Source organism: Lynx canadensis, chromosome E3 (assembly GCF_007474595.2).
Source record: "Lynx canadensis isolate LIC74 chromosome E3, mLynCan4.pri.v2, whole genome shotgun sequence".
Taxonomy (NCBI): Eukaryota; Metazoa; Chordata; class Mammalia; order Carnivora; family Felidae; genus Lynx; species Lynx canadensis.
In genome coordinates, this window is record NC_044318.1 from 38869915 (window position 1) to 38888517 (window position 18603).

The 18603-nt window shown below is 49.5% G+C and overlaps 1 protein-coding gene across 7 annotated transcripts in view; it reads left to right on the top strand.

The window, feature by feature from the left end:
- CARD11 (caspase recruitment domain family member 11) overlaps nucleotides 1-18603 on the top strand; it is a 144092-nt gene that overhangs the window by 89379 nt on the left and 36110 nt on the right. For all 7 annotated transcript variants that reach the window (XM_032591678.1, XM_030300126.2, XM_030300127.2 and 4 more), the window contains 2 exons: nucleotides 5855-5988; nucleotides 17206-17418. In XM_032591678.1, coding sequence (XP_032447569.1) covers nucleotides 5982-5988; nucleotides 17206-17418 — 220 coding nt within the window. In that variant the 5' untranslated portion in view covers nucleotides 5855-5981. The remainder of the gene's footprint in view (nucleotides 1-5854; nucleotides 5989-17205; nucleotides 17419-18603) is intronic.

Here is an 18603-nt window from a genome sequence, read left to right on the forward strand (position 1 = left end):
CGAGGCAGGACCGCGCCGGGCAGGGGAGACGAATCGCCCAGCCTGTGTGCCGCGAGCCAGGAACATCATCTGTTAGCATTTCCTGGGCTGCTCCTTACCTCCTCGTGCGCCGCTGACCGTGCAGAGGGCCTCGTGCTCCCCCTCCCCGCGGCTCTCTGTACACGGGCTGTACGTGTCAGCCCTCACTGACCTCCTGCTTACTCTGGTTTTGCATCTAGAAAAAAAGAAACCGGAGCAAATAGAAAAGACAGTTGCTCAGAGAGTGGGGCTCAGAAGGCTGTGGCTGGGATCGATAAGACTTTCTTAGAAAGCTTGGATCTTACTTGTTTAAAACAAAATCGGAGTTCTGTGTAAAAGGGATACTAGTGATTTTATTCTTCTCATGAACCAAGAACTCAAAGGTTAGCTTGGGCCCAAAAATGCTTGTGGCGTCCTAGGAATCCATACATAGAATGTGGCCTGTTGTCCTCACGCTCACAAGATGGCTGCTGAGTCAGAGCATTGCATCCACGTTCCAGGTAGGAAGACAGGGACAAATAAAAGGCTCTTCTCCCCTGATTCCGCCACCCACCCCTCAAAGAGCCCTTCTAAATGCCTCCAGAAACTTCCACTTACATCTCCTTGGCCAGAATCGTGTCACATAGGCATCTCTACTTACCAGAGAGGCTGCAAGCACCGTTTTTTCAACGGTCACAGGAGTGCTCCCCACAAAACGGGGGCTCTGTCAATAGGTAGGAGAGAACGCATGTTAGGTCGGCCGCCACTGCAAATTTAAAACAATTTGTAGGAACGGGGACTTTGGAGGAGGGGGGGTGCGGATGAGCCCCACGGGAGGGCACGGCTCTGGTCCCTTTCCATAAAGCCTTGTGTCCAGGGCCACAGACACATAGGTGGCTGGACCAGGGTCTCTTCAGTCCTTCCGCACAGGCCGTAGATCAGCCTTTTAAATAATTTTTCCTTTTTTTTTTTTTTTTTTTTTTTTTTTTTTGCCAGAAGTCCTTTCGGTTAAATGGAGGTTTCTTTGGAATAATTAAACCTTCCGTCTCAAGCCTCTCACTCTGGCCATCCGGGCGAATCCATTAACCAGAGGTGCATTTATCCACCTGCCTGCTGACCCCCTTCTGGTTCCAGAGCTTTTGCCCCAGGGCAGCTCTTGGAGAGAGAGGAGGAGCCTGTGCCACAAAGACAGCTCTTTTCCGAAGGGCTGGGCACTCCCTGGGTTTGGTATAATAACAACCTCGTTGCTTATTTTCATTCGGGCTCTGATTTTTATTCATTCACCCGACAGATACACTTTGGAGCAGCCGTAGCTGCTCTTAAGAGTGAGAGCCCTGAGTCGCGTGGGAGACGAGGCAGACCCGTGGCAGGGAGCAGAACCTCCCTGAACCTCTTCTGTAAAATAGGCTAGGGGCATGTGCCTTCAAAATGAGGGCGTAAGGCAGTAAAGAAAGATACGGAGCCCAGGAAGCAAGGAACCTAATCGGTCAGCTTCGATGCTTAGTAGACGTTGGTTGCGATGCCTGCAGGTTTAACTAGGATCGGGTGACTTGGAGTCCGGGGGGCTGAGTTGGAAACTCGGCTCTGCCGCTCCGTGCCTGTGGGATCTCACCCCTTTACGTGACGCTCTGATCCTGCCCCCTCCTCGTAGAGTGGGGATGTGAAAACCTGCCTACGGAGCTCCTGGGAAGCGACATGACATCTGTCAAGCTCCCAGAGACCGTCGGCACTTCCGGTTTACGAAGAGGTGAGCTGTCTGGGAAAGAGATCGAGTGTCTTAAGTGTTCAGACAATGGAGGCAACTGTTGGATTCTTTTTTTTTTTTAATGTTTATTTTTGAGAGAGACAGAGACAGACCACGAGCAGGGGAGGGGCAGAGAGAGAGGGAGACACAGAACCCGAAGCAGGCTCCAGGCTCCGAGCTGTCAATACAGAGCCTGACGGGGGGCTCGAACCCACAAACTGTGAGATCATGACCTGAGCCGAAGTCAGATGCCCAACCGACTGAGCCACCCAGGTGCCCCGCAACCGTTTGATTCTTGATACTTGAATGTATTGCCCATATTTCCAATTATTGACATGTTATTTTTTATTTATTTATTTATTTATTTATTTTTGCCAAGATCATACACATCACGCAGAGTTGAAATGTAAGGTAGGCTTGTAATAAAAACATCACTCCCCAGCCTAGTCATCACCGTCTCCAGGTCCTAATCCCCAGAAGCAGCTACTCCTACGTCTTCTCCATTGTTGTGTTTTCTTCCGCTATGTGCCTCCCTATTTCTAAGCGATCGGTTTGCATTGCTGTTTACCCACATAGTCATTCGAAGGCATTATTTATTATATGAGACATACTCTTAGGTAGATGAGCATTTAGCCCTCTTTTCTGAGTACCGTACTCCATGCATGTCCCTTTCTTTCATTCTGTCAGTGCATTTAGATCACAGTTTTATGTGTTACGTTATTGTCATTTCGTAATACTGTTTATGTTGAGGCGTGTTGTATGCTGTGAGTGTTTCTTATCTTTTTGCTTTTCTCCTGGAGTTAATATTGCCTTTTTTTTCATTTGTTGAGGTTTTTTTTGTTTTTTTTTTTTTTATGTGCCTAGCCTTCATTATTTTTCCGTCTCACAGTCCTGTTATTTGCCTACCAAAATCATTTCCTAAATTATGAAATATATCATGACCATTCCATTTCTGCCCTGGTCACCTCCCTCTAGTGGCCTCTCTGTGATCCTGCCATAATCTTGGCCAGCTACCTCTTGCCCCGTCTCTCTCATCCTGGAATTTTCCTTGCTGCTTTGTCCAATTAGATTTTCTGTTTCCTGAGTTGCATGCATTCCTGTTTATTGTTTTATTCCCTCATTTTACCAGAGCATACCCACTAGGAACTTCTTGGGAAAGGGTGCATGGGAGATAAATGTTCAGAGTCTTTGCCTTTCTGAAAATAATATCGTTTTATTTTCACGCCTCATAGTCTGGGGACGGGGGTAGTAGAATTCTAGGCCAAAGAGTATTTTCCATCACAAATGTGAAGCCGTTGCCTCATCGACTCCCAGCTCCCAGTATCGCAATCGAAAATGCCAAACATGGGGCGCCTGGGTGGCGCAGTCGGTTGGGCGTCCGACTTCAGCCAGGTCACGATCTCGCGGTCCGTGAGTTCGAGCCCCGCGTCGGGCTCTGGGCTGATGGCTCAGAGCCTGGAGCCTGTTTCCGATTCTGTGTCTCCCTCTCTCTCTGCCCCTCCCCCGTTCATGCTCTGTCTCTCTCTGTCCCAAAAATAAATAAACGTTGAAAAAAAAAATTTAAAAAAAAAAAAGAAAATGCCAAACTTACTTCTTGTCCTTTGTACGTGACCTGATGTTTCTGAAAACTTTGAGGGTCTTATTTCCTTATGGCCTGAAATTTCACAACAATGTTCTGAGCAGGTTCTTTCTTCTCTGATTGTCCTGAGGACCCAAAGGGCCATTGAAATCTGAAGACTCCTGTGCTCACGTCTGGAGAATCCCCCAATATTACTCCTCTGATAACTTCACCCCTTTACATCATATCCCCACAGACGAGATAAGAAAGGAAACATAACCTCTGCACTCTCTTTGCAGGATTTCTGGTTACTGGCTGTTAAGCCTAAATTAACCTTTTCCCTGCCCTATCTTGTCTGTCTTCTCTGTATTGACTTTTTCGAAGATTTCCTCAACGTTATCTTTCAAACTTTCTATTGGTAAATGTCTGGCACTTTCATTGCTACGAACTCTTCCTTGTTCTTTGTTCCTTTTTCGTAGCATCCTACTATCGTTTTGTGGATTCAGTATCTTTTTTCATCTCAACGGATTTTGATTATCAGGATGTGGGTGGCTTTTTTTTTCTTAAGTTTTCTCTTATTCTGCGCATTGTCCGCTTCCCACAGGTTCTTTGTACCCACTCGTCTCTCGATCTCTTCCTTTCGCATGAAGACTTACCTCCAACACCAAGCGACCCTTGGCTTGGCTCTCTGTTTATTCTTACGTAGGAGGCGACACAGTGGTGTGGCTTGTCGATTAAACAGCTTCGCTGTAGGCAAATGGGCTCTGACTGTGTTTGAATAAGACGCTAATAACGCACCAATGAGTTGATTCCTTTTTTGAGACGCAGTATAGCTCTTCTTCACCCTGAGCCCATAGCTGCCATCTTAGAACTCGGTTTCCGTTCCGTCTGAAGTCTCCACGTGACAGTGGTATTTCAGGGAGCTTGTGTACTTATGCTTCCGGTTACAGTCCTTCTCCAAGTAAAGTTTTATTTTGTAAGAAGCAGTTGTAGGCGCCGTTTGGCAATAAGAGTCCGTCAGAGAAACTCGGGTCCAAGTCCTGACTCTGAACCCCTCCCACGTTTGGTTTTCTTGGCTATAAAATGGTGAGGATAGGAGCAATAATAAAGTGCCACCCAGCTCAGAGAGTTTTTGAGGTTTATCGGTTGCGCTCAGCAAGTGCCTGGCACACGGTTAGTCGTCTGTAAGCATCAGGGATGATGTTTCTGCCAGTGGAATGTTACACCGATACGGTAGTCTCTCAAGAGACGTATCCTATCAGTTTTCCCGACCTTACGACCCAAGTTCTTGAGGGTGTAATCAGAATTCTAACAGCAGAAATAGAAAGTTCAGCCTCAGTGCTGGTTGGCTCGTGTCTCACTTTTTCCAACCTGTGTTGACACGTTGGCTGCTTTTACAACCCCGGGCGAATCTGTTCTCCCTTTCTGGCCATTAGAAGCCTTCTTACAGCTAATTTTGTAAAAAGCCTCTTCTTCTGATTGTGAAAGAAATGCGTGTTCTCTTGCTCTTAAATGCCGATGCGGCGAAGTAGAATTTCCGTCCGCCTCTGCTCGTGGGCCTGCGGGCCGCCTGCTGCCCTCCGCCCGGGGCGCTGGACCCCGAAGGTCACCTGCCGCCCCCAGCCTTCGCCCGGTGGCGCGTCCGTCTCCCGGCCCAGCCGCGGAGTAGGGAGGCCACGAGCAGACGAAGGGGGTGGGGTCCTCCGGAGAAGCAAGTCACTGCCACCTCCCCGGGGCCCGGGGCCCGTGACAGCTCACTCCGATCCAAGCTGACACCTGACAAGAACAGCTTCTATCAGCCCCGGGAGATCTGGTGTCACCTGTGATTAATTCTCAAAGCCGAAACCAAGCATGTTCCTGATTAAACAGTGATGTCCCAGGGTCCCTGTCACCGCTGACTAAGAGCGGTCAGTGAAGGAGCAGCTGCCTGAAGCCCCGACCGCAGGGATCCCGGCAGCTGCGGGGCCGGGCGTCAGCACCCCCCCCCCCACCTCACCTTCTCAGGGGTCGTGCCTCCCCTTGCCCCCTGCCCGGCCTTCCTCCCCGGGGCTCCTGGAGTGACTGAGCCAGGCATGTGCGACGGCCTGGTCAGTCTCTGTAAGGAGCACCACCTTGGGGAAACCAGAGAGCATGCCGTGCTCCCACCCAGACCCACGGTGTACGGGGGCTGAAGACATAACTCACGGCGAAGGGAGCTCTCGGGGGCTCGGAATGTGGTTTGCTGCTCTTGACCTAATGAATTAGTGGCCGATTAGAGCATCTCCACTCTGCAAACACCTTCCTCCCTGGCCAAGACTAACCCTGAGGCCACTGCCCGCCCTTCTTCCCACCCCCAGATGTCTTGGGACGCGTGGCCACTGGCCTTCCAGGCTGGCCGTGGCCCAGAACAGAAACGCTTCCTGGCCGCGGTCCCCTGCGTCCCTGTCACCTGCAGAGACGTCACCGGGGATTTCCTCACCTTTTCTTCCAAAGCGGGGCATCTCTCTGATCCTTGAGTGGTTCTCTCTGTCCAACCTCCGCCCCTGTGCTAAGTCAGATTATCTTTCCTTGTATAGATTCCGGCCATCGCAGCTCTAGACCCAGAGGAAGACTGGCTCGGGGAAGGACGGGCGCCATCCCGGAGGAGTGGAAGTTGGACCTCCGTAACGGGACGGCGGCCACCGTCCACTGAGCACCGACCACATGCCAGGTACTTTGCTTGTGTTGCGTCCGGTGTATGAAATACAAAGCGAGGCTTAGCTGAGACTTGACAGGGATGTGGTGGGGGGAGGTTCTAGGCAGAGGGAGGTGCAGTGAGCCTGGTTTGGTGAAGAACCGGGGAAGGACTGGCCGGCCTGAGACGCGATTGGGAGAAGCCGCTGGGAGCCAGCGGGAGGCAAACTGTGCAGGGCCTGGGGGCCAAGATCGAGACTTTGAACTTCACTCTAACAGCAAGAGGGGGCCTCCTGGTAAGCGTTTCAGGTGAATGAGGGGAGGGGAGGCGAGACCAGCAGCTGCCACAGACTTTGTCCACGGGCAGGGCATCCCTCTGTCTTGTGAAAAAGTGAGCGGAGGGGCCCTTCCTGTAACACCCGGCCCGGGAACCTTGACCTTGCTTTTCCCGCTGTTTGTAAAAAGACTGATGCGATCTAGGGTTTGACTGAGGAGTGGGGGCAGGGCTGGCACCAGTGCTGGCCGTGACTGACGGGGGCAGGGGACCATCCGGCACGATGGGCTGTCGGGGCCTCGCGTCCGAGGGTGCGTTTCTGGGCAGGCTGTTTTCAAGGAAACTGCCCCGGCTGGACACCAGCTGCTGGATTCATTCCAGAAAACCAGGCTGAGTCAGGCTGAGTTATAGCGAGATGTGTGGGAAGGAAATACATCTGAAATTGTGTCCACGATGGTGTTTTCTTAGAGGATAACGACACTGTCCATGTGTTTTGCCCAAGAAGTACTGTGTGTGTGTGTGTGTGTGTGTGTGTGTGTGTGTGTGTGTGTGTGACAATGATGAAATGGACACGGGTCCCCAGCTAAGCCGCACCCCAGTCCCCAGCATCACCAGCGTCCCCGGGGCGTCCCTGGGCGTCCCAGCCGCTGTGCTGCCCTCGCCGGGGGAGCTGCCACTCTGGTTTTGACCAGCTCCTGCCTCCTCGGTGTGCTTTCGCTGGATCTCCTTGACCGCGTGGTCTGGTTGTGTATGGTTTAGAGACGTATGTGGACAGGGTTGCTTCGGGTGTGCTCTGTAACCTGCCGCTTTGCTCCGTGTCCCGACCCGAGGTTTGTCCACGTTGATGGGCGTGGCCTTTTCCTTCCGCTCCCACCGCTGTCACGTGTGGCAACAGCCCCTCTCCTGCCTGGGGACGTCGGTGTGCTTTCTGGGGTCTGAATGCACAACGCAGACCAGCCCTGCACAAGCCTGCTGACGTACCGGCTGGTTTCTCTAGGGGTCGATCCAAGGAGGGAAGCCTGGGTCGTGTGGCACGTGCATCCAACCTCCTACTAGGTCAGGTCTGCCTGTTTTCCAATCCCGAAATGTATTTCAGCCACTACGAGATGCCGTGGCGGGGGGGGGGGGGGGGGGGGGGGGGGGGGAGTCACCGCTCACCTTGGTCTCTGGCCCTCGGGTGGGAACGCGTGGGCAGAGTCACGATTCCTAATTGCGGGGGATACCATTCAGTCCAGACGACTTGTCTGCAGACCCGGGATGATCTCACCCCCCTCTGGGCTGCTAGGACAATAGAAGGAGGTGACAGGTACGGGGCCTGGCACACAGCAGCAGCCCAGCCTGGGGGGCGCTTCGGTCCCTCTGGCAGGGTCCCCCCGCCTCCTCCGCAGTCCTCCTTGCACCCCTGCAGCTGTCCGTGCAGGCGGCTGGCTCGCACGGCCACACTCGGTGCCTCATACGGGCAGGGACCGTGCGGGAAACGTCTTTTCATCCCCTGCCCCTGGGCTCGCACTGCACCGTGGCCGGCGCTCACCCCGCTCCGCTGGTGGGGAAAGGGGTTCGTGGTGTCGGGCGAGCAGGCCCCGTGGCTCAGGGCGCTCAGCAAGCGGGCAGCTCTCGCAAGTTTTACTTGAGTGTGTGTGTGAAGCCGCCGAGGCGCACGGGGTATCGGTGACGGGGCGGATTGACGCTAGGTCAAGGCTGTCATTTCCGCACATAGAAGGTGGGAGGGGCCCCTTCGTGTACGTTTGGGGGACGAAAGCTTTGCGCTAGCCATTTCCTGTTTCGTTTTTATCTTCCTTTTTCCCAGCAGAGCCCACGGACAGGCCTGCTGAGGTGTGGCCGCGTGCTCCCCACCCCCACCCCCCGTCCCGGGAGGAGGGGTTTCTGTCGCGCTGGGCCCGCTGGTCACGAGCTCTACAAGTGCCCGCACGGCCTCCTGTGCCCACGAAGGGCGGCCGGAAATGCTTCTCGGCCAGACCTGCTTGTCTCCCTGTCTGGAGCTGCCCTTTAACTAATTTCCAGGCACATGCCTTTGATTCTCTTAACAAGCGTAAGCCTCTGAGCACCGGGTTCTCAGTGCACTGTGCTTAGCTAGTCTCTGTATTAAGTGGATACCATTCACTCGTCAGGAGGCTTTGGGGTGCGTTAATAGTTAATCCAGTTTTCAATGACTTCGCATTCGATTGTATTGTGTGTGAGCCCAGTGGTGGGAGAGGTCTGGGGGTGGATTCAGTGCCCAGGAGGTGACATCGAGGACCCAGGTTCTCTGCGTCTTTTTCCTCTGCCGTGCTGGGGGTGTTAGCTTTGGTTCTCAGGTTGAGTCCTCAGGTCACAGGGTGGCTGCACAACCCCCAGCATCACACACACCTTCGCCTGCTAACATCCAAAAGCTGGATGACAGTGTTCCTTCCTTGCGTCCCTGTCGAAGATCCAGGAGAGGCACGGCAACTGCCCCTGGCACACGTTCCCCACCCCTCCCTGCCCCAGCTTGTGTGTGGCACAAGGCCCTTCACGTGCTTCTTAAACCACGGGTACAGACCAAACGAGGTCTGCTCCCTGCAGCTCAGAAGATGCCTGGCCTCCCTGAAGCACGAGGCAGCTGATTCCTGGAAAACCTGAGGATTCTCTAAGCAGGAGGGGTGGGGGGACACGGGTGGACAACATCAGTGGCTGCCACATGCTCGCTAAATGTGTCGAATCGCGTGCTTAGGATATTGAGTCTTTAAAAATAGGCTAGGTAAGTACGTTCTGCTTTGTGAATAGAGATGGTCGTATGACTGTGGGTCAGGGTGAGCAGCTGCGGTGGGCCCGGTCACGTGGCACCGAACCCCAAGGCCACCACGTGGCCCGGCTGGCCGTGCTCCGTATCGGCCAGAGGGCTCGTAGCAGTCGGGACTTAGGCCTGCAAGCCAGGGTTGTTGTCTGTGGAAAGCTCCCTGGACAGAGTGGGGACTGGGTCCTCGCTTTTTTTAATAAAGTTTGTTTATTTACTTTGAGAGAGAGAAAGAGCACAAGTGGGGGAGGGAGGGAGGGAGGGAGGGAGGGAGGGAGGGAGAGAGAGAGAGAGAGAGAGAGAGAGAGAGAGAGAGAATCCCAAGCAGCCTCCACACGGTCAGCACAGAGCCTCACGCGGGGCTCGAACTCATAAACCATGAGGTCACGACCTGAGCCGAAGCCGCACGCTTAACCGGCTGAGCCCCCCAGGCGCCCCTGGGTCCTCGCTTTTAATTAGCTTAAAGCGGTTGCTTGTGACGTCAGATAGGTACGGTCCCTTGCGTTCTTCGGGTTGTGTATACGGAACCCCCGCTTCCAGCAGCTCCGACCCACGGGGAGACTCTCGGGGGCCTACGGCAGGGACCGGGCAGCACACGCGGCCAAGGCCGAGGGGGCCGGAAGGAGAGAGACCGCTCCTGCCGCGTCTCCTGGGCCCGGGGGGCGTCTCCCCAAGGCCTCGCTCCGCGGGCCGGCCCCCTCTGCCCGCCTCACCTTCTGTGCCTCCGTGGCCTCCAGCTGCCCGCGCCTCGGCCCCACGGAGAGCCAGCTCTGCTCACGCCCGCGCCGCCTTCTGCCCTGATCCCCTCACTGTCTCCTTGCCCCGCATGACACCCCCAGCCCGCGGACCGGTCCTCGGTGAGGCAGGTCAGTCCACGGGCCAGAGGGCTTACTTGATGCAAACAAGCGGTCAGCGCCGTGGTCCTCTGAGACGTGAGTGGGGGGCAAACAGAGGACATTGATGTGTCTGCCGCGCCTCATGTGGCCGTCGTCTCTGTTCGCTTTTTTTTCACCCAGACCGTACAAGTAACGCACTGATACGTGCTCTGTTGTAAATACTAAGACGATATGATGTCCGAACCCTCCGTGAGCCCTAACCTCTGAACTTGCATCCCTCTTCCGGGATGCAGTCGGTATCATCGGGTTCTCTGGAACCTCTTCTCTCCCTTCCTCCCTCCCTTCCCGCTCTCTGCGTGCACGCGCGCACACCCGTAGGATCACAGTCTTGCTTGGTGGAGCCTTACCTACGTGGCTCTACACAAATCCGGGGTTCCCATGGCCCCTTGTCGGGTTCAGCACTTTGCTGAAATGACTCACACACCCTATAAGGACAGTATACTTCCCATTACAGTTTAAGGGGTGCAAAGAGCAGCACGAGAAGGCGAGAGAGGGTGGAGTCCAGAAGGGGCCCGAGTGTGGGAGCCTCTGCCCCACGGGGTTGAGGTGTGCCACGCCCCCAGATGGCACATTTATTCGCCGACTCAGAAGCTCCTTGAACCCCACCGTTGAAGGATTTTTCACAGGGTTTCATTAACATAGCCATGATTGATTAAATCATTCACTCCTGATGACTGAACTCATTTTCCAGCCTCTCTCCCCTCCCTGGAGGTAGGGATGTGGGGCTGAAAGTCACAGCCCTCTAAGCACATGGTTTTCCTGGCCTCCAGCCACCACTGGAAGGTATCTCGGGGCCCCTTAGCCAGGAGTCACCTCATTACCATCAGAGGACACTCATCACTCAGAGGGTTCCACAAGTCCTGGGAGCCTGCGACAGGAGCCAGGATGAAGACCAATTTTTTTTTTAATAGTAATATTATTATACCACATGTATGCATTCTGAAACCTACCTTGTTTTTTGTTTTTTTTTTTTAAGTTTTATTTCTTTATTTTGAGAGGGGTTGGGGGAGGGACAGAAAGAGGAAGAGAGAGAGAATCCCACGCAGGCTCCACACCATCAGCAAAGAGCCCAATGTGGGGCTCGAACCCACGAACCACGAGATCATGACCTGAGCCAAAACCAAGAGTCGGACGCTTAACTGACTGAGCCGCCCAGGTGCCCCTGAAACTTGCTTTTTTAAAACCCAGTATGTCTTAGAATGTTTTTATGTCACCACATCCCTTTAAGATGTTATTCCATTGGGGGGCGCCTGGGTGGCTCAGTTGGGTAAGCATCCGATTTTGGCTCAGGTCATGTCTCAGTTCACGGGTTTGAGCCCCGCGTCGGGTCCGTGCTGACAGCTCAGAGCCTGGAGCCTGCTTCGGATTCTGTGTCTCCCTCTCTCTGTGCCCCTCCCCCACTCATGCTCTGTCTCCCTCTCTCTCTGCCCCTCCCCCACTCACTCTCTCTCTCTCTCTCTCTCTCTCTCTCTCTCTCTCCCCCCCAAAAATAAACAAACATTAAAAAAATTTTTTTTTAAAGATGTTACTGAATAGTAGTACAAAAGGATTGTGGAGTACCTACCGGTAAGTGTCTCAGATGCTTCCATTGTTTCCTCCTACAAACAGTGCCAAGCGTCCACGTAAAACATTGGGGAAAATTAAACATTTATCAGAAGAGAAATGGGTAAATAAATTATAGCAGATTTTTGCAATGGAATAATACATAAAACAGTCAAACTGAACAATTAACTGAATAGTCGCAGGCTTTCATGCCCTACTTTTAATAACGGATGGAACCACTGGCTAGAAGACCAACAAGGAAACAGAGGACTCGAACAACCATGTGCACAGACTAGACGTAACTGACATCCATAGTGCACTCCACCCAACGGCGGCAGGACACCTGCTTCTTTTTTTTTTTTTTTTTTTTTAACATTTTTTATTTATTTTTGGGACACAGAGAAACAAAGCATGAACGGGGGAGGGGCAGAGAGAGAGGGAGACACAGAATTGGAAACAGGCTCCAGGCTCTGAGCCGTCAGCCCAGAGCCCGACGCGGGGCTCGAACTCACGGACCGCGAGATCGTGACCTGGCTGAAGTCGGACGCTTAACCAACTGCGCCACCCAGGCGCCCCTACCTGCTTCTTTTTTTAAAAATTTTTTTTTTCAACGTTTATTTATTTTTGGGACAGAGAGAGACAGAGCATGAACGGGGGAGGGGCAGAGAGAGAGGGAGACACAGAATCGGAAGCAGGCTCCAGGCTCTGAGCCATCAGCCCAGAGCCTGACGCGGGGCTCGAACTCACGGACCGCGAGATCGTGACCTGGCTGAAGTCGGACGCTTAACCGACTGCGCCACCCAGGCGCCCCATGGACACCTGCTTCTTAAGCACGCACCTGGAACACGGTCCAAGGTAGATCACACACTGGTCCACACGACAAGTGTCAACGAGCTTAAAAGGATTGAAATGATACAGAGTACGTTTTCCAGCCACAACAGCATTAAATTGGAAATAAATAACAAAGAGATTTGGGGAATTCACAAACACGGGGGGACGTAAACATCACATTCCTAAATAACTAATGGGTCAAAGATGGAATCAGAAAAGAAGTTAGACATCTTACTTCGAGGTGAATGAAAATAAAAACGCACCGTCCCGAAGCGTAAGGGATGCAGCTGAAGTGGTGCTTGAAGGGAAATTCGTAGCCCCAGTGTTTTTATTTAAAAAGATGTCAGTAGCCTAGCTTTTCACCTTATGAAACTAGAAGAAGAGCAAACTAAACCCAAAGTAAGCAGGAGGAAGGAAATAATAAAGATTAGTACAGAAACAAGTGACTTAGAGGAGGGCAATAGAGAGAAGGCAGTGAAACCAAAAGTTGGTTCTTCTTGTTTTTTATTATTTTTTTTTTATTTGAGAATATTTGACACACAATGTTACACTAGTTTCAGGTAAAAAGGTGTTCTTTGAAATAACAAAATTGACAAACTTTAGCTAGACCGACCAAGGGAAAAAGAAAGAGGTCTCCCCCTTCTCTCCCCCTCCCCCTCCCCTTTTCCCTCCCCCTCCCCTTGTATCCTTCCTCTCCCCCCCCTCTGCTTCTCACTCCCTCCCCCCCTCTCTCTCTCTCTCTCTCTCTCTCTCTCTCTCTCTCTCTCTCTCTTTCTCTTTCTCTTTCTCTCTCTCTCATAAGAATGACAGGCCAGGAACTGAGAAGAGAGAAGCCCTGGTTTCAAAATAAGATGGCAGGGACAGTGAGAAGTTAAAATACTTTGTTCCCCCTAATTAAGGCAAAACATCCCTCATTAGAGTTTCAAGGGCACGTAGCTCCAGGAGAACATGATTCTGATTAGCAGAATCAGAGATAAAAGAGAGAACATTACTACCAACCTTACATAAATAAAAACTCTATAAAGGAGTAATATGGGCAACTGTTTCCAATAAATTAGACAACAGATGAAATGGACAAATACCTACAAAGACACGAACTACTGAAACTGACTCAAGGAACACAGGAAATCTGAGCAGACCTGTAACAAGTAAAGAATTAGTAATCAAAAACCTGCCTGCAAAGAAGAGCCTGGGGTCCTCCCTGGTGAATTCTACCAAACAAAGGAGAAAACTCTTCACACACACTCTTCCAAAGAATAGAAAAACAGGGAACATTTCCCAACTATTCTATGAGGCCAGTATTACCCCAATATCAAAACCATCACAAGTTAAAAAAAAAAAAAAATACTGATTAATATCTCTTAGGAACAAAGATGCAAAAATCCTCAAAAATATGCTACCAAATTGAATCCAACAGCATATAAAAATAATTACACACCATGACTAAGTGGGCTTTATATCAAGAATGCAAGGTTTTTCTAGTGCCTGAAAATCAATTAATGTAATACACCGTATTAACAGAATCAAAACCAAAAGCCACATGGCAATCCTAATGGATGCAGAAAAAGCACTAACATCAAATGCCCTTTCATGACGAAAGCACTCAACAAACCAGGAATGTAAGGGATATCTCCCAACCTGATAAAGGGTATCTAAACTCCCCCCACACTTATACCCCCCCAACCAAACAGCATTATACTTAATGACAAAAGAATTGATGCTTTTCCCCTAAGATTAAGAACAAGACAAGTTTATCTATTCTTGCCACTCCTATTTAGCATTGTGCTGGAGGTGCTAGCCAGGGCAATTAGACAAGAAAAAGAATTAAAAGGCATCCAGATTGAAAAGAAGGAAGTAAAACTATCTCCAACTGTAGATGACATTATCTCGTATAGAGAAAAATCATAGGGATTCCACTAGCAAACTATTAGCACTAAGAAATCATTTTGGTCACATTGCAGGATAAGAGATCAATAGAGAAAAATCAATTGTGTGTTTATACGCTAGCAGTGAACATCCCACAAATGAAATGAAGAAAATAGTTCACGTCTACGGTGTCATCAAAAAGAATAAAATACTTCGGAACACATTTAGCAAAAGAAGTTCAAGACTTGTACCCTGAAAACTACAAAACATTGCTGGAAGAAATGAAAGATCTAAATAAATGAAAAGACACCACGTCTTCATAGATCATAAGACAATACAGCTAGATAATAATACTCTCCAAGTGTATCTACATATTCAGTGGGTTCAGTAGCAAAAACCCCAGTACTTTTTCTCGCAGATTGATCCTTAAATTCATGTGGAATTGCAAGGGGGTGTGACTAACCAAAACCATGTTAAAAAGAAGGAACGAGGTCAGAGGACTCGTACTTCTCAAAACTCACTACACATCTACGGTAACAAAGACAGTGTGATGCTAGCATAAATAGACATATAGGCCGATGCAACAGATGTGAGAGCCCAGAAATAAACACAAGTTGATTTTTGACAAAGGTGCCAAGGCCATTCCATGGGGAAAGAATAATCTTTTCAATAAATTATGTTGGGACAACTAAGTATCCACCTGAAAAGAACACAGTTGAGGGGTGCCTAGGCAGCTCAGTCGGTTAAGTGTCCAAGTTCAGCTCCGGTCATGATCTCACGGTTCATGAGTTTGAGCCCTGCGTCAGGCTCCATGCTGACAGCTCAGAGCCTGTTTGGGATTCTCTGAGTCCCTCTCTCTCTGCCCCTCCCTGACTCACGCTTTCTCTCTCTCTCTCTCAAAATAAATGAATAAACTTAAAAAAAAAGAAACATTTGAACCTTTACCTCACACCATAGACAAATATTAATTCAAAATGCATCATGGGCATAAATGTAAGGGCTAAAAGGATAAAACTCTTAGAAAAAAATAGAAACAATTCTTCATAGCCTTGAGTTAGGCAATGGTCTTTTAGATATACACCAAATAAACTGGACTGCATCAAAACTAAAATCTTTTGGGGGCGCCTGAGTGGTTCAGTCGGTTAAGCGTCTGACTTCAGCTCAGGTCATGATCTCATGGCTTGTGAGTTCGAGCCCCGTGTCGGGCTCTGTGCTGACAGCTCAGAGCCTGGAGCCTCTTCAGATTCTGTGTCTTTCTCTCTCTGCCCCTCCCCTGCTCACACTTTGTCTCCCTCTGTCTCTCAAAAATAAATAAAAACATTTAAAAATTAAAAAAAAAAAAACTAAAAGCTTTTGTGCTGCAAATAAACCCTTTAAGAAAGTGAAAATATAACCAACAGAATGGGAGGAAATGCTTACAAATCACGTATCTGAGGAGGGACTTAATGCAGATCACATAAAGAATTCCTACCACTTAATAATAAGGACAAACAACCCAATTTAAAAATGGACAAAGGGTTTGAACACAGATGGTCAATATGCACATGAAAGGATGCTCAACGTCATTAGTCATTAGAGAAATGCCAATGAAAACCACCCTGACCTACCACTTCCCACCCACGCAGATGGCCAGAGTGAAAAGACAGACAACCACAAGTGTTGGCAAGGATGTGGGTAACAGAGCCCTCGGACATTGCTAGCAGGAATGTAAATTGGTGCAGGCACTCTGCCAGTTCCTCAGAACGTAAACCGTGGGCTTTCCGTGTGGCTCAGCTTTCCCCCCATCTCCGTATCTGCCCACGGCATATAAAAACATAGGTCTACACAAAAACCCATACATGTCTCTTCATAACAACCTAATTCATAATAGCCAATAAATAGAAGCCACCCAAACGTTCACCAGTGGATGGATAAACGATGTGATGTGGCCATACAGTGAAAAATTAATCATCAGTAGGAAGAAATGAAGTGTTGAAATATGCTACAGCACAGATGAGCCGTCGAAATGTTCTACTCGAGGCGCCTGGGAGGGTCAGTCGGTTAAGCGTCCGACTTCAGCTCAGTTCGTGGTCTCACGGTTGGTCTCACGGTTGGGTTCGAGTCCCGCGTGGGGCTCCATGCTGACAGCTCAGAGCCTGGAGCTGCTTCAGATTCTGTGTCTCCCTCTCCCTCTGCCCCTCCCCTGCTGACACTACGTCTCTCTCTCGCTCTGTCTCGCTCTCTCTCAAAAATAAACATGAAATTTTTTTTTAATTTTTTAAAAAACGTTCTGCTCAGTGAAAGGAGCCAGTCACAGAAGACCATCTGTCGTGTGATTCCACTCCTATGAAACATCCAGAATAGATAAATCTGTAGAGACAGAAAGTAGATTAGTGGGTGCCCCCCACTGGGGGGCAGGTGCTGGAGGGAGAAGGGGAGGAGACAGCTAATGGGGTGATGGCGTTTCTTTTGGGGTTGATGATGAAAATGTTCTAAAATTAATTGTAATGGTTGCACAACTCTGTGAATATACTAAAAACTACTGGATTGTACCCATTGGATTTTAAAAGGTGAATCGTATGGCACATGAATTATATCTCAATAAAACTGTTTCTTTAAAAAAAAATGAATTAGACCTGTATGTATCAAGGTAGATAAATCTCAAAAGATGTAGAGAGAAAAAAGCAAGTTCAAGAAGGAAACAAGGAAGCATACAATATGATGTCTTTTACGTGAAATTGTAAAACAAAAAACAATACTATATATTGTTTGGGGGAAGATAAATTCTTAGTAAGATATAAAAACTTGGACGGAAAGGATATACTCCAACTGCAAACCTTCCGCCCTCTCTCCATAAATAATTTTTTAAAAATTTTATGGCTTATTTGTCCATTGTTTATGTGTAGCATGTAAGAAAAATATATCTGCGTTCGTGTCCTTTCCATTCCGAAATAAGAGGTAAAATGCCATATGTACTTGGGTCTACTTTTTTTTTAACTCAACAACATGTTCTAGAGCTCACGCTGAAAGAGTTCATGGAGCTATTCCAGGGAGGCTCCTTTATTAACCTTGTCGGGGCTTACGTCCAAAAAGGAGGAGGGCCAGAGACGGACGACTGTATGGAGACACTGAGGGATGAGGAGGACGCCTTGTGGGAGAATGTGGAGTGCAACCGGCACATGTTGAGTCGCTACATCAACCCAGCCAAGCTCACCCCCTACCTGCGCCAGTGCAAGGTCATCGATGAGCAGGATGAGGATGAAGTGCTCAGTGCACCCATGCTGCCGTCCAAGATCAACCGGGCAGGTGACCTTAGGAACCCCCCGGGGGAGAGGGGGAGACCTCTTGTGACAGCTTCAGGAAATGCGCTCTAGTGGGCTGTACCAAAGCCCAATGTCTCCAGGTCAGGGATTTTTAAACAGGCGTCAACAGACTTCTGCCCACCCCGTCCCCCCAACCAAACTCTATGCAGAATTGAGAGGGTCCGTGAACTTGGATGGGGGGGAGGGTTGCATCTTTATATTACTAGCCTAAAGTGAGATTTAGCGTCTCCATCAATTATGAATGTAGGTAGGCAGTAAATCACGGTAGTGATTAGCAGTGCCTGTGACGCTGTATGGCAACAATAAGAATTACAGACATCTTCATACCTCACTGCAGCTGTTACAGCTCTTCCAAAACACCATTTACACTCATCTCGCCCTCAAAGTTATAGTGGTTCTCACACCAGCCAAGAGATGGTGTTAATGCATTGGCAAAGGAGCACTTTTATTACTGAATCGCAAATTTAATATTTGATAACGGCGTCTTATTAGAATCGATTCCCTTTATCATCCAGTTCCTTTTTATCTGTTTAAAAATACCATCCTGAGACTTTTCCAGACTGTCCAGGGGTCCGTGACACTTTATCACATTCTTCAAAGGTATGGGTAAGGTTTGTAAAGTTGTTTTGGTTTCATACACACACACACACACACACACACACACACACACACACGTGTGCATAAACACCTGTATGCACAAGGCCACAATGTAACATACATTTCTTTCTGTGGCTCACAGTTGAAAAGGTTTGAAAATCACTTCCCCACAGTATGCCTGGTGATAAGTAGCTCAAACGTTGTGACTCTCTTTTGCATACATGACAGACGTCACTAATCACAGCTTGCTTTCCTACTGGGCTCCCGTGTCACTTCAGAATCCCTCTCAACACATGCTCCAGGCAGCTTCACCAAACAATCAGTTAACACGAGATGAAACTTATTTATCACGTCTATCCTGGGGGAAAGGTAGGGAGTTTGGGGACCTCCCAGGAAGAACTATCTGAAAATAAAACGTTTGAGGAAGGGCCAAGAAATGTTAAGTGACGAGTGGAATCAGGAGAGAAACGGAAACGCTGAGCAAATTACGTTAAGGTTAGAGATGTTTCCGGACTAGGAGATAATCCCCCAAATTGTGGAGCTGTGCCTGCTTCCTGGGACTTCCCAGCTC